The 25,245-nt window shown below is 39.3% G+C and overlaps 1 protein-coding gene across 1 annotated transcript in view; it reads left to right on the plus strand.

Moving 5' to 3' along the window:
- Positions 1–14,170: 14,170 nt before the first annotated feature.
- RNF145 (ring finger protein 145) overlaps positions 14,171–25,245 on the plus strand; it is a 55,638-nt gene continuing 44,563 nt past the window's right edge. The window contains exons 1-2 of the mRNA XM_057729956.1: positions 14,171–14,499; positions 20,097–20,299. Coding sequence (XP_057585939.1) covers positions 20,116–20,299 — 184 coding nt within the window. The 5' untranslated portion in view covers positions 14,171–14,499; positions 20,097–20,115. The remainder of the gene's footprint in view (positions 14,500–20,096; positions 20,300–25,245) is intronic.

Genomic DNA, 25,245 nt, shown 5'->3' on the forward strand with positions numbered 1-25,245 from the left:
ACCTTCTCTGCTTTCAGACTGTGTCTTAAAACTGACTTCCAAACAGCCTTCCAAGATTGACTTACTTGTATATTCACTCATTTTCATTCATTCATCCATTTAAAAATATATACAGCCGTTGCTATGTACTGGATACCACTCTAGGCATTGAGGATATAACTGTAATTAAGACAGAGAAGGTCTCTGTTCAAATAAAAAATATATAAATAAGGTATTTTCAAATAGTGATAAATGCTATTAAAGCACAAATATAGGGGAGCGTGATAGAAAGTGACTGGGGAGCAACATTCAATAAGGGTTCAGAAAAGAACTCTGAGCTGACACCTGCATGATGGGGAGAAGATGTGAGGGTAGAGCATTTATGACAGCATTTCCAGCTTGAAGATAAACAGGTACAAAGTACCCGGTACAGGCACAAGATTAGGGTGTTCTGGAAAAGCAGGGGTGAGGCCATGCCTGGAGCTATGTGAGCAAAAGGAGAGTGTTGGAGTGAGGGCAGAGAGGTGAGCAGGGCCAAATCAAGCAGGGACTTGTAGACTAAGAACAAGAGTGTGCAATTTATTCTAAATGTAAGCAGGTACTTTAGAGGCTTTGAAACTTGAGTGTGTCCTTCTGATTTATGTTTCAAAAAACTCATTTAGCTGCTGGATTACAGAGGGACTGAAAAAGTGAAAGCAGAAACCAAGTAGAAGGTAATTGCAGTAAGTCAAGAGATGGTAATAACTCAGTGTGAACTACGATGGTAGTGAAAACGGAGAGAAGTGGACAGATTGGGAATTTACTTATTGATTTACTGGTTCACTGATGGATTTGTTGGGGGTGAGAATGGAGGCAAGGATGGATGGGGAAAGACAGAATCAAATTTGATTTCTGCATTTTTTAATTTGAGCAACTGGATATTGGTGGTACCATATACTAAGATGAGGAAAAAAAGGAAGGAAAGACTAAGGTGGTTGTTTAAGATTAAGGGGCATTTTACTTAGTTAATGTCCAAGATATCTATTGGACATCTAGGTGCAGATGTCAAGTGTGTAGTTGAATATATGAACCTGGAGCCCAGTAGAAAGCCAGAGTATATAGTGGTCAAGAGAGGAGACTTTGGACCCAATTTACCCAGTTTCAAATCCTGGCTCCTTCTTGCTATGTGGGCTTGAGCAATTTACTTAACCTCTTTGTGCTTCAGTTTCTTCGTCTATGAATTAGGGATAAAAAGAATGCTCAACCCATAGTTTGTTGTAAGAATTGAATAAGTTAATACATGTAAAGCACTTACTATAGGACCTGGCATATGGTAAGTATTCAGTAAGCATTAACTAATATTACCCATTATGTGGCTGGGATTTGCGTATAGGTGAGGGCTGGAGTCAACAGTGGAATTTCAAAATCATGGTATTAGATGGTATTCCATCAGGGGAGAGTGCATTTAGAGAAGGCGAGAGGACCTGGGCCAAGTCTCAGGTGGTTGCAACATTTAGAGCAGAGTCAGGGAAAACAAAGTAGGTACCAAAGAAAAGTGAGAAGGAGCCAGCCAGGAAGTAGCAGGAAAGCCAGCAGAGTGTGCAGTCAGTGAAGAAGTACTGGGTTGAATAGTGTGTGTGTGTGTGTGTGTGTGTGTGTGTGTGTGTCCCCGGCAGAATTCCCGTCTACCTGGAATCTCAGAATGTGACCACATTTGGAATGAAAGGTTTTGCACATATAAGTAGTTAAGTTCAGATGAAGTCTTTACTGGATTATGGTGTGCCCTGGATTTAAAGACTGATATCCTATATGAAGGCCATGTGATGATGGATACATCATCTGTAAGCCAAGGAACAGCAAGGATTTCTGGGGGCTTCCAGAAGCTAGGAAGAGGCAAGTCGTGAGTCTTCCCTAGAGCCTTCAGAGGGAGCATGGCCCTTTCAATACCTTGATTTTTGGACTCTTAGCCCCCCAAACTGTTAGAAAATAAATTTCTGTTGTTTTAAGCCACCCAATTGGTGGTAATTTGTTACAGCAGCCCTGGGAATTCAATGCAGAAATCAAGAAATGGAAGTGTCTTACAAAGGAGGATTGATGGACCCGTGGGACGCTGCTGAGAGGTGGAATAAGGTGAGGACTGACTAGGGAGCATTGGATATGACAATGAGGAAGTCTTTGATGACCTTGCTGGGAACAGTTTCAGCTGAATATTTGGGATGGAATTCTAACCAGAGCTGATTGAGGGGAGAATGGGGAGTCAGGAAGTTGAGACAGTGGCTGTAGACAGCTTTGCAGAACATGTTTGCAGTGGGGATGATGGTAGTGCGGCATGAAGTCAGGGGAAGGTTTTTTTAAAGATTGCCATCCTAAGTATGTTTATATGCTAGCGGCAATCATCCAGTAGGGAGAAAAGTTGGTGGTACAGAGGAGAAAGGGAATTACTGCAGGTTTTAAGTCCTTGAGAAAGCCAGAGAGGCTGAGATTCAGATCACTGGTGAAGGATCTGGTCTTTGATAGATGCAGAGAACTTTCTCCCACTGTACAAGAAGGAAGGTCCAGAATATCATTATAAAGCTGGTAGATTCCCGGTAGAAGGATGAAGAATTTGATAGATTTACTTCTATCTTCTCAGCTACTCACTCAGTTAAAAGTGAGTGGAGGAGAGAGAGGGCTGGTGGTGTTGGAGATCTGAATAGAAAGTAGAGTGAGCCACTCTGGGGAATGGAGAACAAACTTATCAGGACAATGCAGTGGGTTTGTAGAGCAGTGCTGAGGGCTAAGCTTTGAGATTGGTGGTCAATTCTGTGGTTTATCCAGCAACATCAGTCTCGCAGGTGCAGAGCAGATAGAGGGGAAAGAAAGTTAAGAATATTTATAAGCAAGAACTTTAAATGGTAGACTATAGAATCTATGGTGGGTAAAGAGTGTTGTAAAGACCTAAGAGGGGTATGTAAAGAGTTGGTAGGCTCAGTGGATTGGAAGCTTGATATTGAGAAGAACAGGAGTGTAGCACTATAAAAAACAGAATCAGAATGTTTGTAGGAGTGATCAGAGAGAAAAATGCTCGTAATAGAGGTTTTGATAGTTGATCTTAAAGACAGTTTGAGAGATAACTATGGGCGTAGGTGGGTTGGAGGAAAAGATCATTTAAGTGGGAGAGTTAAACTAGGAGATCGGGAAGGGGAGAATGGGAAACAATTGCTTAGTAAGTACGGGGGTTTCCTTTTGGGAAACTAGGTAGAGGTGGTAGTTGTACAACATCGTGAACGTACTAAATGTCACTGAATTTTTCACTTTAAAATGGTTGATTTTATCATATGTAAATTTCACCTCAATAATTAAAAAAAATAAAAAACACATGGATTATCTGTGTGGTTGTTGAAGTCACCAAGAATGAGGACACAAGCAGAGACAGAGAGGAACTCAGTGAGCCAGGTGTAAGGTTACCAGTGAATGGGGGAGCGTGACTAAGCATGGAGACATTCCATTCGTACTGTCGCAACAGTGTGTTATCCTGTACATTTGTTCCTCACTTGCTTCAGGTTCACTCAACCAAATTTTAAAAGACTTAACTATATACAGTATCAGAAATGGAAGGGAGAGAAGGTGAGAGATTCAAAGAAAAATAAACATTGGTTTATACCATGAAAGAGTTTATAATCAAGCAAAGGGGAAAATACACACAAAGCAGCTTTAAAAAAAGGCAGTATAAATAGTCCATCCATCTAACATCAATAAGAGGCTTGAAGGCAGGAATTATCTGTTTCATTTATATCATACTTAACATCTGCAGGAATTGTGTTCTGATTCATTTATATCCTACTTAGCATCTAACAGATACTGTCATTGTGCTTAATAAATATTGACTGACATTTAGTATCTTTAATATCTTCAAATAATGAAGTTATAAGCATGATTAGCCAAAATAAAAACAACAATAATAATAACAATAGTTGATGCTGCTTTTCTTGTGGCAGGCATTGTTCTAAGCAATATATGTATAGTGTGTGTGTGTATAAAATATAATCTATGAGTTAGGTGTTATTACATGGGAAGTTAGGCACAGGAAGGTTGAGTAACTTGCTCAAACTCACACAGCTAGGAAGCGGCAGAACTAGGCTGTGAACCCAGATAGAATAACTCCCAACTCCACTCTCTTAGCCACCATCTCTATTTACTATTTAAATATTTAAGAAAAGGCAATTTTCCACACTGTACTCTGAAGTCTATGACACAAAGCAAACTTTCTCATTTTGTGCAGTCTTTTTTTTTAAGAACTTTTATTGAAATACAATTGACATACAATAAACTGTCATTTTGTACAATCTTGTACAGACATCAAAGAGTGCTCACAGGGAATATTCCTGAAGTGCTATTCTCCTTCCTGTTTATATAGGTAGTTTAGGGAAAATTTGTAGCAATGTATTCATTACCGAAGGGAGACCAGTGGAGTTTGAGTTCTAGACTCTCAGATGTGGCTCTATGAACAAACCTGTTACCTCTCTGGTACAGTCAGTCCGACAGAGGACAGGGTACATTGTGGTCAGGGATACAAGACAACCAACCCAGATGCGTCAGCATTGAATCTGAGCTCTGCTCTTGACTAGTCAGTTGTGTGACATCAGGCAAGTTACTTGACCTTTCTCCACCTCAGTTCCCTCATTTTAAGGATGGAGATAATTATCCTATCTACTTCCTAGGGTTTTTGTGAGATAAAGTGTGATAATTCATGTAAACCATCTAGTACAGAACTTGGAGCAGAGTGAATGCCCAATACAAACTACTCTTCCTGCACAACCCCATCAGTGGTGCTCCATTTCCTGTTAAAGTCCACACTCCTTAGCATGGCCTGGAAAGTCTATCCTCAACTCCTGAACAGACCCCAGCTTACCTCATCTCTCCCCACTTTCCCTCTGTAAATCTGAGATCCTGTCATAATTGTATGCTTGTCATTTCTTGCATGTACTTCACACTCTGGGGTACCTAGCAATATTCGTGATGTAGTCAACACACAACCCAATTTTGTCACCCACTAGCTCTTAGCATTTTTATTCAGAAGAGGTAATTTTGCCCTGCCTTCCAATGCAAACTTGGGCAGATCCCAAGACATCTTAATTAATGGGTGGTGCTACTCATTTTAAGTCACAAATAACAGTCTTGATTTGTAATTAGAATGTGTCTAGTTAAGAGACAGTTAAATGCCTCCATCTCTGTTCAAAAAGTGAGAATTCTCTCCATGTGTGAAAGCCTGCGGTCAACTTTGCTCTCTCCCCACTCACTTCCTCCCTGTGCACTAGCAGCTGCATTAGACCCCACCTGGGTGGAAGCCACCTGAAGCAGGACAGGTCAGGATAGGCAGTTCTTGCTTGTTAACAGTCTTCAGTTTCTCTGGATCTGGCAGGTGGCTAAATTTGAATCTTTCTTTCCTAGTTCCTGGTGCACATCCTTTTTAAATTTACTTTTCATTCTTTTAATAGCAGTTTATCAAAAAGGATATATAGATATAAAGCAGAAAGTGATATAATTGATAGAAGAGGACCCACAATATCACTGATTCTCTAATCGCTCTGGGAAACTACTCTACACAGTGACTAGAATAGGGCCCTGGTTGCAGAGTGCACAGGCTGCTTCCACACTGGTTACTAGTTCTTTTGTAGAATCTGAACAATCAGCACCCTACTGCTACTGCTACTTCAAGCAGTGGAAGCTAGTTGGCTTGTTTTGTTTTGTTTTGTTTTTTCATTGAAGTATAGTTGATTTACAATGTCGTGTAAGTTTCAGGTGTACAGCATAATGATTCAATTATATACATATATATACACATTTATGTACACACACACACATATATATATTCTTTTTCAGATTCTTTTCCCTTATAGGTTATTAGAAAATGTTGAGTATAGTTCCCTGTGCTATACAGTAGGTCCTTGTTGGTTACTATTTTAAATATAGTAGTATAGATATGTTAATCCCATCTTCCTAGTTTATCCCTCCCCCACCCTTCCCCTTTGGCAACCATAAGTTTGTTTTCTATGTCTGTAGGTCTATTTCTGTAAAAAGCCAGCTGGCTTTTTATTTCTGATCAACTATGGTAAGAAGCTGGTGGACCTCCAGGGGTTGTTTGAGGATTCTTAACTCTAGTATCAATGACCTGGTTGGATGCATCTTTGTTCTAGGTGATCATATGTGATCCTAAGAATAGGATTTTTATCTCCAGCTTCTCACTGCCATGTCCCTCTTTCTTTCTATTCAGTTCTATTATATAGGGCCCTGGACAACCAGGACCAGCCCTGTTTCTCATGTGGCACATATCTGGCCCCTGGGAAATACACATGCCCCTCTTGTTTGCTCTAACAAACACTAGCAATGTTCATCCATTCCAAGGCAGCCACTTCTTTTCTGTAGCCATAGGGAGCTTTTGCTCTCACAGGTGGGCATCAAACACCAGCCCTATGCAGGGGACACATTTCAGTCTCTGTGAATGGTCCCTTGGAAGATCACACCATCACTAGACTAGAGCAGGAGGTAGCATTCTCCCCAACACCCCCAACCGCCAGTGCCGTGAAACCGCCTTTGCTCAGTAATACTGACAGCAGCAGCTCCTTCCAAAGAAACCTTTCCCAAATCCTCTCTCTGCTCACTCTTGTACACCATTTGATAACCTTATCTAGCTAAAGGGGTCCAGGAGTCTTGGAACTAGTTTATTCACATTCCTTTATAAATTATGGCCACAGGGTAGTTTGCCTCATACATGCTAGTCTCTGAATCTGTTGTTTTGGCACCTCATTTGTCACTGAGGTAGGGAGTGTTCCATCTTACCATTCTGAAATGTGCATGTGAAGTGTGTGCTCTCCTCCCCTCTATTTGCCTTACTCTTGACTCACCTAACTGACCCTTGTCTATTTTCAACACTTAGAATGTCTCTACCTTCCTCCCACCCCATGACCCCACAGAATGGGCTAATCTCTTCTATTTATATTTCCATGGTAACCTTTGTCTACCTCTGTCATAACCAATCCAGTCCACTTCGTATTAAAACCATTTCTGTGTTTGCCCATAACCCCATGAGACGAAGTTCAGGAAGACATGGACTCGTGAGACGTAGTGTTATATCCTCAAAGCCTAACAAAGTACAATTTAAATTACCATTAGCAATAGCATAAAAATCCTCAAATATCTTAGGAATTTATGTAATGAAAGATATGCAAGACCTCTATGTCGAAAACTAAAAATCTCAATGGGGTCTTGGAAAACTCAGCAAGCCAAAATTCCAAAATTGATAAAATGCCAAGAACCAAGATCCTTTTGAAGAAAACAAAAAGGAAGAAAGAAAACCAGGTGGGAAGACTTGCTCTACCACATGTAAAGACTTCTTATTTAGCCAGAGTAATTGAAACTGTTGGTATTGGCACAAGCATAGACAAACAAATCAGTGGTTTGGAATAGAAAGTTCAGAAACAGATCTCCTCAGATATGTAGAGGGAAAGCACTATGGAGCAGGAGGAAAACAGGCTTAAAACAAGCACTAAACATAAAAATATTAAATTTAAATTAAGAAGTTATGTTCACCAAAAAAAAAAAAAAAAAAAACAGCATGAAAAGAGAAACTACAGAACAAAAGAAGTTTTTTGCAGCATATATAATTAACAAGAGGTTTGCATTCAGAATATACAAAGGATTACAAAACCAAAAGCAAAAGATAAATAACCCAGGAGAAAATTGGGTAACAGACTTGAGCAATTCACAAAAGAGGAAGTACAAAAGGCCACCTGATATATGAAAACATACTTGACCCCATCAGCAATTAGGGAAATGCAAGTTAAAAATTCCAGTAGAATGGCTGAAATTAACAGAACTGACAATTTTAGTTGCAGACTAGAATATAGAGTAATGGGAACTCTGACAGATTGCTGTTAAGAGTGTAAATTGGTGCAAACATCTTGGAAGACAGTTTGGAGTTACCCAAGAAAGTTGAATACCTGTAGACCCTTGGGCCAGCAGTTCTCTTCAAGAGAAATGTGTGCACGTGCACCAGGAGACAAGTGCAGGTGTTGATAGCAGCATAATTCATAGTGGCCTCACACTGGAATTTGGGTCTTCATGAACCCTAATGTTTATAAATAGCAGAATGAATAAATAATAGTGTTACAGGCATAAGACAGAATTTGATACTGAAATGAAAATGAATGAACTGCAGTTTCATACAAGAATATCATTGAATCTCAAACACAATGTTAAGCAGAAAAAGCTTGTCACAAAAGTACAGTTATGATTTCATTTATATAAAATTTAACAACGGGCAAAGGAAACTACAGTATTTAGGGATTCATATTTAGGTGGTCAAACAAAGAAAGGGAAGTCACTATATTAAATCAGAAAAATGGTTACCTTTGTGGTTAGTGAGACAGTTGTGAATAGGAAGGAGTATGTGGGAGACTTCTGGGTATTAGCAAGCTTCTATTTCTGGATAGTAGTTAAATGATTGTGTTTCACGATAACTTGTTCAGTTGTACAAGTGTGTTTCTTTGTACTTATCATTTTTTATAGTTACTTCCTTATCTTCACAACAGCATATTATACTGACTAGCAAATTAAAAGCATTGAAGGCCTTGGGACTCTTTCTTAATTTTTTAATTTATTTTTTGGCTGTGTTGGGTCTTCGTTGCTACATGTGGGCTTTCTCTAGTTGTGGCAAGCAGGTGCTACTCTTCATTGCAGCGTGTGGGCTTCTCTTTGCGGTGGCTTCTCTTGTGCAGGCTCTAGATGCGTGGGCTTCAGTAGTTGCGGTGCATGGGCTCAGTAGTTGTGGCTTGCGGGCTCTAGAGCTCAGGCTCAGTAGTTGTGGTGCTCAGGTTTAGTTGCTCTGCCGCATATGGGATCTTCCCAGACCAGGGATTGAACCCATGTCCCCTGCATTGGCAGGCGGATTCCTAACCCCTGTGCCACCAGGAAAGTCCCAAGGCGTTGGGACTCTGCAGATAACAGAAAACACGACCCAAGCTGGTTTAAACCAAAAAGATAATTTATTGGCTAATATGATTAAATAATAGGGGGTGGACATGCTGGCTTCAGATGAGGCTTAGATCAGGGCTTATACACTGTGACCAGGTCCTAGTTTCTTTTTATGTCTTGGGTTCTTTTACTTCCTTTGGCAAATTTTCAGATTGGCTCTTCCCTTTTGGATCCAGGATAGCTGCCTGTAGTCCATGAAATTACAGGATTCTCTCTTTAGGTCTAACAGGAAAGAGAAACTTTACTCTCTCAATAGTTCAGTGGAAAGCCCTATTGTGTCTTCCCTGATTGGCTTGACTTGGGTCATGGGTCCTTCCCTGGACTAATCACTATGGGAGATAGGATAAACCGATTGATCCACCCATGGCCAATAACCAATAGACTACATGACTAGAACATTCAAGGTAGTATTTTAAAAAAGAGAGAGAAAAATAGATAGTGAGGAGGCAAAATAATTAATGTCTATGACAATCAACATCCATTCTGTTTAGTTGGATATCATCATGCTTGAAAAGCAACACACTTTTATACTACTAACCATCTCAGGCTTACTTAGAATCAAGGCAAAGAAAGTGGCTGGGTAGGGTAGAGGTACACCAGCTGAGCTTAAATCTGAAAACAGCAACAAAACATTTCTTTTCTCTGCTGATGTTAGAGATTTGAAACAGTCGCTCAGACTGACTAAAGCAAAGCTGGCTTGTAAGACATAACAATAAGGCAATGAGTGAAACTTAATTGGATCTTGGTTAGAAAAAAAGATATCTGTAAGAGATATTTCAGGGAGAACTTGGAAAAACTGAATATTAGCTGGATAGTAAAAGTTTAGGGAATTATACTTCATTTTCTTTAAGTGTGGTAATGGCATTTGGTAATACTGGAAAAAGCTCTTATTTTTAGAAGAGGCAGGCTAGAGCATTTACAGGTGCAATGTGTTGATGTCTGCAGCTTCCTCTCAAATAGCTTAACAAAAGACACACACATATAGGTAAAGCAAATATTCAAAACTTTAACAATTGTTGAATCTAGATGGTGGGTATATGAGTGATGATTATAATATCCTTTTAATTCTTCTGTATATTTGAAACTCTGCAAAATAAAAAGTTGGGGAAATAAAAACATACTTGAGGGACAATCTAAAAAATCTCAACCAAACAAAAAGTTGACATGTTTCTATGTTTTTCCTCCTGCAGTCTAGGTATTAGTTCCACAAGAGGTAGAAAAAGATAAATTTATTTTGATATTAAAACAATATACAAGTTCTATTGCTTTTCCAATTATCCATGAAAAATATTCAGCACCAACTATGTGTATGCATCTCATTGTTAACAGGGAGTTAAAATTTTATCTCTATCTCACTTCATTACAGAATAAATGTTGCCAACCAAATACCAAAGACAGAGGGCCTGGAAATAATAACATTTATTGAAGGCTTATTTTGTACCAGGAATATTAGCATACATTGTTTCATTTGCTTTTCATTATAATCCTGTGAAGTAGATACTATCATTATCCCTGCTTACAGATGACAAATGGAGGCATTTGTATACTTGGCACAGGGTCCCACATCTAACAAGCAGGGGGCATCTGAATCTAAGGGTAAAGCTCTCCACGTACACTGCTGGTGGGAATGTAAAATGCAGCAGCCACTTTGAAAAACGTCTGGCAGTTCCTCAAAAAGTTAAACACTGAGTTACCATATAATCCAGCAATTTAATTCTACTCCTAAGTGTATACCCAAGACAAATGAAGATGTGTTCATACAAAAGCCTGTAGTATGTGATTGTTCATAGCAGCACTATTCATGACTCAAAAAGTGGAAACAACCCAAATGTCCATCAACTGATGAACGGGTAGACGGAATGTGGTATATTCATACAGTACAATTTTATTTGGCAATAAAAAGAAATGAAGTACCTGTACATGCTACAACAGGGATGGACCTTGAAAACATTATGCTAAGTGAAATAAGCCAGACATGAAAGACCACATTTTGTATTACTTCATTTATATAAAATGTCTAGAATAGGCAAATCTGTAGACAGAAAGATTAGTGGTTGCCCTAAGGCTGGGGGGAAGGGAGAGTGACTGCTAATGGATACAGGGATTGTTTTAGAAGGGAGATGGTGATGAAAATGTTCTCAAATTTGTGGCGGTGATGGCTGCACAATTCTGTAAATATACTAAAATAAAACCCACTGAATTTTACAATTTAAAATAGGTGCAATGTATTATATGTGAATTATATCTCAATTGTATCTCAAAAAAAGTGACTCTACCCTTTACTAAACCATGTTGCCTAAGAACACTATAGTTTTTCTCTTAGAATTGGCTTTCAAAATCAGACCATGGAGGTGCCAGGTTGCATGAGATTTTTATGTATCATTAAGACTCTTCTATTCTACAGAGTTAACTCTTTTTGAATTGGATAGAGAAAACCCTCAAAATGCCGAGAAAATATTAGGAATGAATAAAGTGAATGAATAAATGAATTCATGGAAATTCTCCTTTCTCCCCCCATATTTTCAATGTTGGCTATCCAAGCTCTTTGGATTTGGGCCCCATTATGTGAAGTCTGGTGTATGAGATTTTATCTCTGGATCTAAAAGGCAGGGCATAACTGGCCACCAGTTATCTGCAGGTTTGAAACAAAGGACTATTTCTATGTGATTATTAGCAAGAGTTGGTTCTATAAGGAATTCAGAGACTCGCCTTTTGGAATGGCTTAAACTGTAGCAAATACGCAGTCTTCCAAACTTTGAGCTGATTTCCTCCTCAATGTTGAATACAGTTAGTAAACAGTAAGATAACCTTTAGAATCTGGAATGGTCTGCCATTCCATAGTTATAAACACTCCACTTCTTTCCTTCTAGCACATGAAGCTAGTTCCTTTTATGACCAAGCTGTGGCATTTGGGTATTTCCTTAAGCTTGGTTCCAGGTGCTTACCATGTTTTTCTCCTGACTCTTCCTGATTTCTGTGGGTTTGGGTGCCTCTAGAAAGTACTTACTCTGCACTGTGATTGCTCTTTTATTTGAGTAGTCCTTTCTAATACCCCACCCCTCGTTCTTTTTCCCTGGGCTTTTCTCTTTAGTTTGATTTGGTTACCTGTTTCTGGCTATGTGGAGTTTTCCCGAAACTGGATTAACAGCAATATAATAGCAGTAACCCTTTAATTACTGGAGTAATTTTCTTTGCCTGTTTTGAACTCTAGCTTTTACAGGCAGCTGCTGTAAAAATAAAATGTGAAAAAGATATGTGGCTTATTCCTGTGTTTACAAGTCAAGAGAACTTAGAGTGAGGGTTATAGGGCTTTGAACCCTTTTTTTTTTCCCTTTAAAAAAGGAAACGTGAGAGCTGAGGTAGGCTTCTCCTCCATTTAAACAAAACACACAAATCCAGTAACAGTGCTAAAATAACACTTTCAAGATTCTGTAATTCACCCTAGAAGAATAAATAAATCCAGTGAGAATCTGTTTATGTAGGTTTTGACTTTATTGTACTCTTGTTTCTGACCTTATGTTTTCTTGACTGAATCAGTAGTAAAATTGTTGAAACAGGGAGGAAATGAAAGGAAAGGCCTTGCTATCTTGGGCAGTTTTCTATTCCAGTTATTAGTCATGAAGCCTCTATAATTTCTCATTTACCAGGCTATGTAAGGAGACTCATAAAACTGCCTTCTTGCCATGTAGCAGGCTTAATGATTACTCTTAAGTGGCCTAAGGCACCAGGATGAAAGGTGACTATAAAGAGTTATGAACACAATTCCCAGAAATTTTAAAAACTTGATTTCTATAGAGATATCAAACTGGTGGAAGGGAAGTTACTCTGAATTTGATTGATTGATGCCTCCAGGAATTACATCTTCTAAATGTAGAGCCTGCATTTACAATTTTAGCCAGATACAAAGGTTGCTCAGAATTGGGGATTTACCATTTAGAGTACAGAGGCCAGAGGCTTGAATTTCCAAGGAGGGCCCCCAACACAAATCTAGATTGAAGGACGTTAATTTCTCTTCTAACACGCAGAAGGTGAGGCTTTACAATTTCAAGATGATCCAATCAAGTGGCAACATTTTATCCACTACTGGGTGTGTATCTTCTATGTAGGCATTGCCAACCTCAAAGGCCAGACTGGTATCTAGTAGCAACTGGCTCTCTAGGAACTAACCAAAGGCAAAGCAAGGAACAGTGTAGGGTTTTTTGTTTTTTGTTTTGACGGGGGTGGGGGTGTGGTGGGGGGTGGGCAAGAGGCCGAGGGTGAGGAGATTTGTGGAGGGTCGTGGTGAAGTAGAAAAGCTGGGGAATAAGGAGTCCTGCCAAAGCCCAGAAAACCAGCAACATCCTTGATTCATTCTGTGCACAGTGTGTTTCAGGCTTTGTATTGTGAGTGGGGAACAGTTCCTGCCCCATAAGGTGTGTTGACATTTAAATTACGGTAGGAATGCTGGTCAGTGCTAGTGACTTGGACAGAACAAATGGATTTCCTAACCTTGAGAAGGGGATGTGTACACTAATCTGTTTTTAACCTAAAAAACAAGGCAAACACACATACCATTTAAGCTCATACTACAGTAAAATTTTGTGAACAAATTCTTTAAACCAAGGGGTTGGAATTTTTAAAGATACTCAGTGAATAGTTCCAATTCATTTATTCATACAGCCACTCACTTATTCAACAGAAGTTTATTGAGCGCTTATTCTGTGCTAGGCACTGCTGAGCCATCACAGATGTGGTCTCTGACGCCAGGGAGTTGACAGTCTAGACCAGTCGGTAAGGGAGTTAAAAAAAATTCTGGCATCATTGGTACTGTGATCGCATCGGGTGAGGATCATCCCTTCCAATTCTCCCACGTGGTCCTGGCAGGTCTAAGTGTGGGTGTGAGCGCTTGTGGCTCCTGGTGTCTGGGGAGTGTGAGAGCACACGTGTGTCAGAATGGCGCGTGTCACAGTGCGCGTGCAGGTGTCGGCGTGGTACGTGTCTCCATAGGGGCGGGAGCCGGGCTGTGTGAGCTGCGGGAGCCCGGCTGTGTGAGCTGCGGGAGGCGTGTATCTCCCGCCCACGTACCGGAGGAGGCGGGGGAAACACCCGGCCGGCGGGATTGTGAGTGAGGGCGTGTGCGCGCGCGCGCGCGCCCGTGCGGGGGAGGGGCGCGCCGCGCTGGCAGCGCCGCGCGCAGGCGCAGAGCGCGGGAGCCCGGCCACTGCCGCCGCAGAGCGCCGGGGGCGGGAGGAGTGAACGGAGGAGGCCATGGCCGCCGCCGGCTGCTGAGGAGCTCGGCCTGCGAGCGCCTGCCGCCGCGGACGATGGTGACCGCACGGGTCGGGCCGCTGCCGCCGCCGCTGCCGCCGCCTCCCAAGACGCAGCATCCCAGGCCCGGCGCGGAGGAGCCGCCGCTGTGAGCCGCGCCGTCCCGGCCCCCGCCGCCGCCGCCCGAGGAGAACGGGAGGGCAGGCGAGAGAGCCGGGGAGTAGCGGAGCCCGTCTGTCCGTCGGCAGCGCCGCCCCGCGGGGAGGGAGGCCGCAGCCTGAGGTGACCGAGCCGTCCGCCCCGGCCGGCCCCTTCCTACCCCGGAGCCGGCTCCGCATCCCACATCCTCTCGTGCCTCCCCTCCCCCTTACCTCCTTCCTTCCTGCATCCCATCGCCCGCTCCGTCCTCTTCTCCCGTTCGCCCCTTCTCCCGTTCGCCTCCGTCTTCTCCCGAGCTTTGGCCGGCGTCCACATCGCCTCTTCACCCGCAGCGCCCCCTCCCTTCCTCCCAACTGCCAGCCCCTCCCGCGGTCCTCTTGGCCCCCCCTTCGGCTCTCTCCGAATCTGCCCTCCCTCCTGGGGCCCCGCTCAGAGCCCCGTTTCCCCCTCCCGGGCCTGTTCGTCGCCTTTCCACCCTCCACCCTTCATCTCCCCCGGCATTCCTAAGATGCCCTCACTCTGAGCGGTCCCCCGTCGCCTTTCAGTACCCCATTTCTAAGCCCCTTCCTCAGCCGCCCCTTTCCTAGCTGCTCCTTTCCTCCAGTTCCCACTTCCAACTTTCTCTTTTGCGTGTTTGTCCACTTTGCTCACAAGCTTCCCTCCCTCTTTTATTTCGTCCCATTCCTCTTTGGTTTATGCAGCCCCAAACTCAGCTCCCCCCCCTCATTAGGTTGGAGGTTGTTTGGGGGTGCGGAAAGGCCTGCCAAGTCATTCTTCAAATGGGGACCCATTTGCTCGGTTTCGCGTCTTCCAGCCTTTTTTTTTTTTTACAGTAAGAGGGGTCCTCATCTCTTCCTTTTTGTCCCCATCGCTTCCTCTCTCGTTTGCCATCCTTTCTGTATCCCCCTCCACTTCTACTTTTCACTACTAAGGACCCCGCGACCCTTGCCCTCCCTTCAGGAATGGGTCCCCTTTTTGTTCAGGGATGTAGAATTTCGCCCGCGTCTTTCTTCAGAATCATTTTGGTGCTTGGTGCGGCGGAGCCAGCACCCTTGGCCAGACAGGAGGGGAGCTCCCTGGCACGGGCCTCTCTCCTGGCAGAGTTTTTGTGGACGTAATCCCCTAGCCCCGCGGAGGCAGCGGCCCCGCTGCTGCTGCTGCGCTGCTTGCTTTGCAGCGAGCTGGGTTGGGGTTACTATAGTTCAAACGCAACTGAGATCAGCAGACGTGGGGGGCGGGGGAGGAGGTGCTGGGAGAGAGGAAGGGGCTTTGCAGTGAGAAGGCATCAAAGATTAATGGATGGCTTTGCAGTCTGCAGTAAACAGGAAACTAGTTTGAAAGGAAAGGAGAGGGACCGTATGTCTTTTTATTTTTTAAAACACGGACTATGCAGTTCTGGTGAATCTTGAATCCTGCCCAAAGGATGAGCTGTCGGTGCTGCAGTCGTGACCCAGGCTGAGCGCCCAATGGCAGAGATAACAGTTTTTATTTCCTCTGTCTGGCTGCTTATTTTGAAAGATGGCCCTTGTATTCAGAGTGGACTCCCTGTCTTTGCCGATTTGGAAATGACCAGAAACAAGAATTGCTAGTAGTTTACGTGGAAATCAGGTACATACAAAGTTAGCTAGCAATGAGTGGGAGTGGGGAGGACCAGCTATATTTAAAACATGTGCCAATGCTTATGTAAGAAGTGCATTCTTCTCCCGGGTATCTCAGTTTTTGGCTGAGTTTACTTATGATTTTAGGCTTTAGCTCTGCTCTCTAACATTTTCAGGACTTACCATCCTAACATATGGACAGCCAGAAAATCTGTCTTTCTGAAGATTGGCTTTAGCTGGTGGTAGAATATTTTTTTTTTTTTTTCCAAATTGGATTGGACAAAGAAAGGAGATTGATGATGAATGATAGTTTTTGTTTTTCTTCTTTGCTGAGAGGAAAAGGTGTAAAAACTTTCAGTGTTAAATTGTCTAATAATGTACCGAATAGTTTAAATTGTATTATATGGCATTCTTGTTTTTGTTTTATCTAGAAGATGTGAATTCTGTTCATTTTTTGGGTAAGATAACATTTTCACTTGTATTTCTTATTTAACATAATTCTTCAGCAGATGAGAAGAAGAGCTTTTACTTTAAAAACTTACGGTTTTCATATTGTTGATGATTTGTTTGATTCTTTCATATTCAAAACCAAAATGTAGTGTTTTCAAGAAAGTGTAGAATGAGGCCTCCTGTGTATCCTAACCCACAAATACGAAGGATGAACTGTGTAATGTTATACTTGTACAGGATATTCTTGTGATGGTAAGTAGCAATTTGCTGCTTCCAAGCCTGGGAATGTCATTTAATGAAATCGTGTGGTCCTGTTTTTGGTTAGCTTTTGCTGGGCCTTTTTTTGCCATTATTGGAAAGAAAGGATGGATTTTTTTAACGCTGTTTTACTGTGTAAAGCATCTTTGAGTCATGTTTAGTTTTCATTACTTTCTGAGGCGGTGTGTTGGAATGTTACTTTCCCAGTTCTTTTCACATTTCAAAGAGGAAATTTAAAAATCATGCATAGAAGGCAAAATATACGTAACTGAACAAGGCAGGAAGTATCTTACATGTTTGGTTTTAGAGAGTGTCCAGCCTTTGAATTTTCGTTGCCTGCAGCTCTTTTGCTTATTTTTGAGGTTTATTCGGTATTGTTGTAGTTTTAAGAGGATTTTGAGCTCCCTCTGACTTAGAATATGTTCATTAGCTCTACCAAATCTCAGGAAAAGATAAATTAGGCTTGAACCAAACATCTTAGAGGTATAATAATCTCTTTACCCGAGGAAAGAAGATTCCATTTTTATTTCATGTTTTTAATTTAGTCATTTGGCAGATGTGAGTGATTTCAGATATCTTCAAATAAGATATATTTCAACATTTTGTTTAGGTGTTGGTTCAGTGTGTGGTGCTGGAGTACAGTGTATGATATTTATTTGTGATGGTCACCACCTATCATGTGGTACTCCTACTGTAGAAAGGTTCAAAATGTGTTTTTCCCCCCTCTTTTCTTTCTACAGCTCTTGTGGGTAACATTTTAGATTTGGTTTTCAATGCGTTAAATGTGTTTCCTCCATGACTCTATACATGGCCATCTTGCCAGTGACTTACTGAAATATCGCTCACAAACAAATAAATGAAACATTTAGTAAGCAGTATATTTGTTATTAAAGTAGATATTTTGTTCTATCTAGGCAGTAGAGTTTAGGGATTGTCTTGGATGTTCTTCTGTATCAATAGCTTTAGGAACCCAAGATTTCCTTTTTTTTCTTGTTCTATTCGTGAGGCAGGAGTAATGGTAATTAAGAGGGAACATATACCATTCTGCTAATGGCCTTCTTTTGTAATAGAGATATGGTCCTCTGTAAGAACTGGGAGATTTTTTTCCTTAGCATTTAAGATCTTGATTTCTAATCAGGTTTGGTTATTTTGTTGAGTTAAAATTTTTTCTTTACCCTTTTAAGAGCTACAATAAATAGTGAAAGTGGGCACATTTTAAAATAACAAAAACGTTAAAAACAAAGTCTCTAAGTCAGATGAAATAAATATGTACCAGAAATATTCACTTAGTAATTGTCCTTTTTTTTTTAATTACGTACAAAAGCAGTGGTGATTTATATTGGATTCTAGAATATGGAAAAATAGTTACTTTTCCATTATAGAATAAGACTGTTAGTGATATTTTTACCTAGGTACATGGTAATTTTCACACTGGTGGCTGGTCGTTTTTAAGAAAAATCTATTATTTGTGTACTTTGAAATGAACTCCCAGGAGTGCATTGGGTTATCAGTTTGACCACCAGAGTAAGTAGTTACTTCCTGTATATTTCTTTAAGTCATCTAGATAGCTTAGACACATTACATTACAGTTTTTATCAAGAATTTATTTTTTAAGTGGGCTACTCCTCGCCAAATACGTAGGTATACTAAAACATTTGGCAAACAGAAAAAAGATAGAGGGGAATAAAAATCACCAGGGCCACTGTTGAAAGGATGTTAATGTGAATATTTTGGTGTATTTCTTCCCGGAATATTTTTTTTTCTTAATAATATCATGAGCTTTGAGAAATTTAAGTTCCTAAATGGCATAATTTGTAATAAATGTCAATTAGAGATTTTATTTCTCAGTTCTCTTGTTCCCCTTAGGACATTGCTATTTGGTTGTGATTCTCTCACAATATTATCTTTTTCTTATGTAGGAAAATTATTAAAGTAGTCTTGTTCATTTAAACAGTACTTATTTGTAAAAATATTTATTCTGCATTATTGGTGAGATATACCTAACATTTGGGTAGTGGGAATGATATATAATAAATTAGTTTTTCAGTGATTGAAAAACTTATATTAATGGTGTGCCAACTTGAGCTGCCTTTTTTTTTCTCCACCCAACTATCTGAGCTAGGAAGCTATGAAAATTAGAGGGTGAAATGGAAATACTGACAAATATTTAGCCATAGCATAACAATCTGTCACTATAATTTTCTTCAGAAATCAGTGTTTTCATTTGTCCTGTAATGTCTGAAATTACTGCCAAAGCTAGAAGTGTTTTGCTTTCTCAGCAAAGTTCTTAAAAGAATGTTCTCAGAGCCAACAATCTAGAATTATCGTTTCTCCTAAAATTGTCCTTTATCACTTTAGTTTGTTCTGTTCTCTTTTCTATAATTCCTTGGATTAGTTGCAGCTCTATCATATAAAGCAGTATTACGCCAAATTGTCCTTTTAAATAGTAGATTGTCTGGGAGATCCTTCATTTCCATTCCCCCCCCCCCCTTTTATTTCTTCACATTCCACCACAACTAATCAACAGCTAAGCAAAGACAGGCTGCAGACTCACAATGCCTGACTTCTTACATGTGCCAGCATGTCGGTGTGTCACCGGAAGAATTTGATGAGCTTTTTCCTACTTTGAAGGCAGATTGTGGGAATTTCATACTCAGAGTTGAATTTTAATGATTCAAGGAAACAGTATTGCAAATAATGTTACCTTTACCTATATCATGAGTTCTCTGAATTGTATCTATATTACATAAATTCGGTACCTCAGTTTTGATTTTAAGTAATAAGGAAAAGGATAGACTATGAGATACTGTGCACTAAATGTGCAATTATCAAATTTTTATTGAGTAACTTAGGCTTTTTCTTGTAATAACTATTTAAAATTTGTCTTCTTTTTTAAAAGCTGCATAAATCTCAAAGATTTTTTATAGGACTGAATTTTTCTTTTCAAGGTGATTGGACAAAGGCTACAGTATTCTTATAGGGTGTTTGTTAAATGCCTAGACTAGGAATGAGGAGCTTTTTAAAAACAAATTTTGAGGTCTGAACATTTCATCAGAATCTTAAAGTTGAGCAAACCTGAGAGAGTCCACGTGAAAACACAATACAAAGCTTATTTCCATATGGGGATATGTGTATAAAAACAGATGATTGAACCTGGTGTGCCCCCAAAAAAATAAAAAAACAACAAACAAACAAACAAAAGAATGTAAAGCAATTATATTCCAATAAAGAGCTTAAAAAAAAAAAAAAGCTTATTTCCTAAATATCTAGCAGTAGCAGATGTGTCTAGGGAGCTTTTTTTACATTGTAACATAGTTTTTGTGTAGTATGTGACAATCCATTAGATTCATAAGAGGATATCTGAAAGCTGTGTGAGGTGACTTATTTTTATGTATTGTGTCTCCTGAATTTTAGGTCTACTCCAAGAAAAAACATGGCTGCAAAGGAGAAACTGGAGGCAGTGTTAAATGTGGCCCTGAGGGTGCCAAGCATCATGCTGTTGGATGTCCTGTACAGATGGGATGTCAGCTCCTTCTTCCAGCAGATCCAAAGGAGTAGCCTCAATAACAACCCTCTTTTCCAATATAAGTATTTGGCTCTTAATATGCATTATGTAGGTAAGTAAGTGTCTACATCATCTTTCTTAAGCTTCTAGTGAGCATTCTGATTTATTTCATGTCTTTGTATATTCTTGAATTTGGGTAAAATGAAGTTCTTTTATATTGAGATGACAGTAATATAGTCAATGAATGTTTATGAATCTTGTTTATAGTCTTACAGTTGCATATGAATTGTTAGCGGTAGAGGAAAACAGTGTTGGATTTGTTTTCCTGTGTGAAACTAGAAGTCAGAAGAAAACGTTTTATTTTTTAATGTATTTTTTCTTCTAGGTTTATTAGATACAGTTGATGTACATAGAAGAAAACATTTTAGATTTTGATATAATAAAATTAAATAATGGGAAATATCTTTACAGACATTTGGCCTGTTCTAATTTGTCATTATTTTGGGGTTTGGTAGTAATTCAGAAAGTAAGCTTTTTAAAATGCAATATTTTTGTTGTTCCAAAACATTCGCATCATTTGAAGATAAAGTATTCATTTCAGTTAAATGAAATATGGAAAATGATATTATAATATTAAAAAAAGAACTCCTTGAAATATAATTTATGTGATTTGGAATTAGTGGTAGAAATAATATGGAAAGAAATTAGAGTTAAAGATTAAAGAAATTAAAGTCAAGAAATTCAGGCAGGAAGCAGATAAAATCCATCTAGAATAAAAGTCATGCTTCTGAATTTTTAGGTTTTTAGTTTATATATAATGATAGCAACAGTATATTTTCATTTAACATTGCTGTTTTATAATTCAAGATGTGGTTTGAATGGTGTATTATAGTGGTTTTATTAATGTTTTTATTATTAGAATTGCCTATCAACAAGTATATCTTTTTAAAAATTTTGAAGGTTATCTTTTATAAAATTGTTAAAGGTTGTCCTTTCTCTGTGAGATTTATTTTTATCTATAAAAGAACTTTCTGGGTTTCAAAGCTTAGCCCTGAGAACCCCTTACAGCTCTAAGAGATTACCAGGTAAGCCATTGTGGAAAGGAGTGTGATATAGTAGAAAAGACAGTGCAGGAGAGGCAGAACATCTGGGTGCAATAAACTCATCTTTCTTAGTTGACACTACCTTGGGTAAGTCTCTGAAATGAGAAGGTTCTTTTATGCTAAACACTGATTTTCAGCCCTTTATTAAAGGCTTGTATGTTAGCCAATTTATGGAAAATAATTTTAGTCTGTTGTAGAAGAACAGTTGGGTACTTGGCTTATGTTTTTAGCTTGATCAGCTAAAGTAATTCATACTGTGATTTAAAAAATGTGCTTGTCATGTATATTATTTCTGAATAGATTGAAATATTTATTATAAAAACAGCTGCCTAATAACCAGAAACATTAATTGTAGAAATTGTATGGGTCCTAGTACAGTTGCATTTCATACTCACTGGCTTATAACTTTGGGAACTCAACTGAGCCTTCTTAAATACACTTATTACATGCTGTGGTAGAATAAGCTCAGTGATTACATGAGTAGATATTTTCAGCTTGAACAGTTTTTTGGTTAGAGTAACCTCTGTGTCAGAGTATTATGTAGTGTTTATATAATGTTCCAGTTTACAGAATTTCACCCTTAAATAAATTCTAAAAGTTGGTAATTTAGGTTCAGAACCCAAAAAACATAAAAAGTTCACAGTGAAAAGTGCCTTCCTCCTATCTCTGTTTGTCATCCACCAAGTTCTCACTTTGAGTCCTAACAAGTAGTTATTTTTATTTCCTTGTGTATAATTCCAGAGGTATTTTTATGCATGTATAAGTAAATATAAAAATATATTGATATGTAAATATAATATGTATAAATGTATGTCCCTTTTTAGTACAGATGATAGCATAATACATTACTCCTCTGAACCTTTGTTTGTTCTAACTTAATGATGTATCATAGAGCCATAACTGTTTTTAAATATTCACTGTTTTTTACGTTAACATTTTCTGTTCTGCAAAATCTTAAGATTCTGATTAACTGTTGAGGCCTCACTCTCCCCCCAGCCCTCCAATACTGTTTCATAGTGGCATAGTACCCTTGTGTGGCTGTACCATAACATATTGCATGAATTACTTCTTTGGAGGACATTTTAGATAGCTTTTATCTTCTGCTGTTTCATTCAGTGTTGTACTAAGTGATTTTGTATAGCCATCATTTCAGCAGGTGCAAATATAGCCTTGGGATAAGTTATTAGAAGTGAAACTGCCAGGTTAAAGAATATATACATTAGTACCATTGAGCAATACCACTTTCCATAGGATCTTACTGTTTTGTATCTCCACAAACAGTGGTTGAGAGTTCCTGAAATCCTACATCCTTATCCAAACAGTGTTATCAAACTTTAATATTTGGCTGCTCAGTAAGTGAAAAATGGTGGGCTTTTTTTTAAATGTAGTATTAATTTGTATTTCTTTTATGAGTGAGATTGAATTTATTCATGTGTTTAAAAGCAACATGTATTTCCTCCTCTGAGAGTTGTCAGTACATGTCCCTTGCTCACTTTTCTGTGGGATTGTTAGCCTTTTCTTACCAATTTGTGGGAGTTTGGTATATATTAGGGAAATAAACACTATGTGATGAATTGGAATTATTTTTTCCAATTTCAGTTCTCTTGATTTTTAAATTAATTTATTGGCTGCATTGGGTCTTCATTGCTGCACTTGGGCTTTCTCTAGTTATGGAGAGTGGGGGCTAGTCTTTGTCATGTGTGTGGGCTCCTCATTGTAGTGTGACTTTTGTTGCGGAGCACGGGCTCTAGGCACGCAGGCTTCAGCAGTTGTGGCACACGAGCTCAGCAGTTGTGGCTCACGGCCTCTAGAACTCAGGCTTAGAGTTGTAGTGCACAGGCTTAGTTGCTCCGTGGCATATGGGATCTTCCAGGACCAGGGATCGAACCTGTGTCCCCTGCATTGGCAGGTAGATTCTCAACCACTGTGCCACCTGGTAAGTCCCAGTTGTCTTGATTTTGCTTAAGATTTTTTTGACATTCAGAGTTTTTTTTAATGTGGTTGAATTTATCATTTTTCTTCTATAGCTTTAAGATTTAAAGCTCAATTAAAAAAAGCCTCTGTTTTTGAGTTTATAAAGAGTTGTGTTTTATTGCATTGTTTTTGTCATTTCATTTTTTACATTTAAATCTTTGCTTCATTTAGAGTTTATTTGCATGTACAGTGCATTTTATTTCATTTCTAAACTTTTTTTCTGTTCTTTTAATTTCTTATTATTGAGGATTTAGATTATATTTTACTATCTGATAGAGTTATTAGTCTCTTCATTTTTCTTTATTTCCCTCTGAGTTTTTTTGTTATTGTTAGTTTTCTTTATAAACTTCAGAATTATCTAATCTTGTTCCAAAAACAACCCTGTTGACCTTTTTGCTGAGATTGCAAATCATTAAAATTTTAAGTTAGGATGAAGAGAGAGCTTATGGATGATAACTCTTGTTTAGGAAAGAACAGAGAGAGACTTGCTATGTTCAGGATTTCTTGTTATGTTCAGAACTTCCTCCTGGAGTGTTTTAAAGTTTACTCTATATAGGTCCTAGACTTTTATTGTTAAGTTCATTCCTAGGTATTTTATCTTTTTTATTGCTATTGTGAGTGAGTTTTTTTTCCCCTTTATATCCTCTAATTGTTTGTTATTAAGAGCTTAAAATTCAAGGTGGAGAGTGTTAATATTTGTGCTTATGGAGTATAATTGTACTTTTAAATTTAGAAGCTTTCCATTGTGGGTTCTGCCTGAGAACAGCAAAGAGAAGTGCCTGTCCAAATGTAATTGGTGGAATGTTAGTTATAGCACTGTTTTGCAGTGTATAGGATATGAAAAGGAGAATAGAAATAATATTGAAAAGCCCTGAATACAAATTTTAGGTGTTGGGCTTGATTTGGTAGGTAATGATGGGTCAGTAAAGGATTTAGAACAGGTAAGCTGCATCTTGACGTTGATGAGGCAGTGCTGTATAGGGTAATGGATTGGGGAGGGGAGAAACTGGAGGGAAGAAGACCAACTAGGATTTTAGGCAAGAGGTAATGAGAGCCAGAGCTAGCATGGTGCAAAGGAAAGCGTGGCTGTGAGAATAGTTCTGTTATAACTGCAGTCACTAAAATCATTGGTGGCCTAAAGTGTAAAACTCAGCTTCATTTGTATCCCTCGTCTGCTGACCTTTCCACGTTTGTGAAGCTGTTGACCACTTTCTCTTTCTTAAAAACGTTCCTGGTTGCTTCTAACTTACTGACCATTCCTTTGACTCTTTTGCTGTACTTTTTTCTTTGGACTTCTTTAGTGTTGATATTCCCAGAATTTGTTTAATTTTCATCTTCTGTTGTTTGGGTGATTTCACATAGTTTTGGCTACAAATGTCTGTCTCCACTTTTCACTGCTTTTTTTGACCACCTTAGTCTGCGGTAGTGTTCCTCTTCTTTGATACCATGATATCCAATTCGTACTTCCACTATAGCATGGATTGTGCTGCATTCTAAGGGTCCATATGCTCATCTCTCTTCCTGACTAGATTGTTAGCTCCTGCTTAAGGTAGGATTGGGGTGGTCTCTTATCTCTATTCCCAGTGCCTAGCTAGTGCCTGATGCTGAGTAAATGAGTCTCTAACCGCCTAAATATACTACAGACACCTCAGCTTAGCGCAGAGCACATCATCTTTACTTCACCTTGAACCTCTTCCTTCTCGTGTATTTCCTGTCTTAATAGCAAAGCCATCCTCTCAATTATCCAAGCTAAAAACATCAGAACCATCTTCACTTCCTTGTTCTCAGCGCCCCACTGGTAGATCAGCACTAAGACCTATTTAAATACATATCCCATAGCTGACCCTGCCAACTCTATATTCAAAGCTACTGTTTTATTCCATGTCCTCATTTTTCCCCCACTACTAAAATAACCCTTTAAATAGCAGAAATTCCTGTATTTTGTCAGGAAGACTCATCAGTATTGTTTTAAGCAGGTCAT

Source organism: Hippopotamus amphibius, chromosome 1, assembly GCF_030028045.1.
Source record: "Hippopotamus amphibius kiboko isolate mHipAmp2 chromosome 1, mHipAmp2.hap2, whole genome shotgun sequence".
Taxonomy (NCBI): domain Eukaryota; kingdom Metazoa; phylum Chordata; class Mammalia; order Artiodactyla; family Hippopotamidae; genus Hippopotamus; species Hippopotamus amphibius.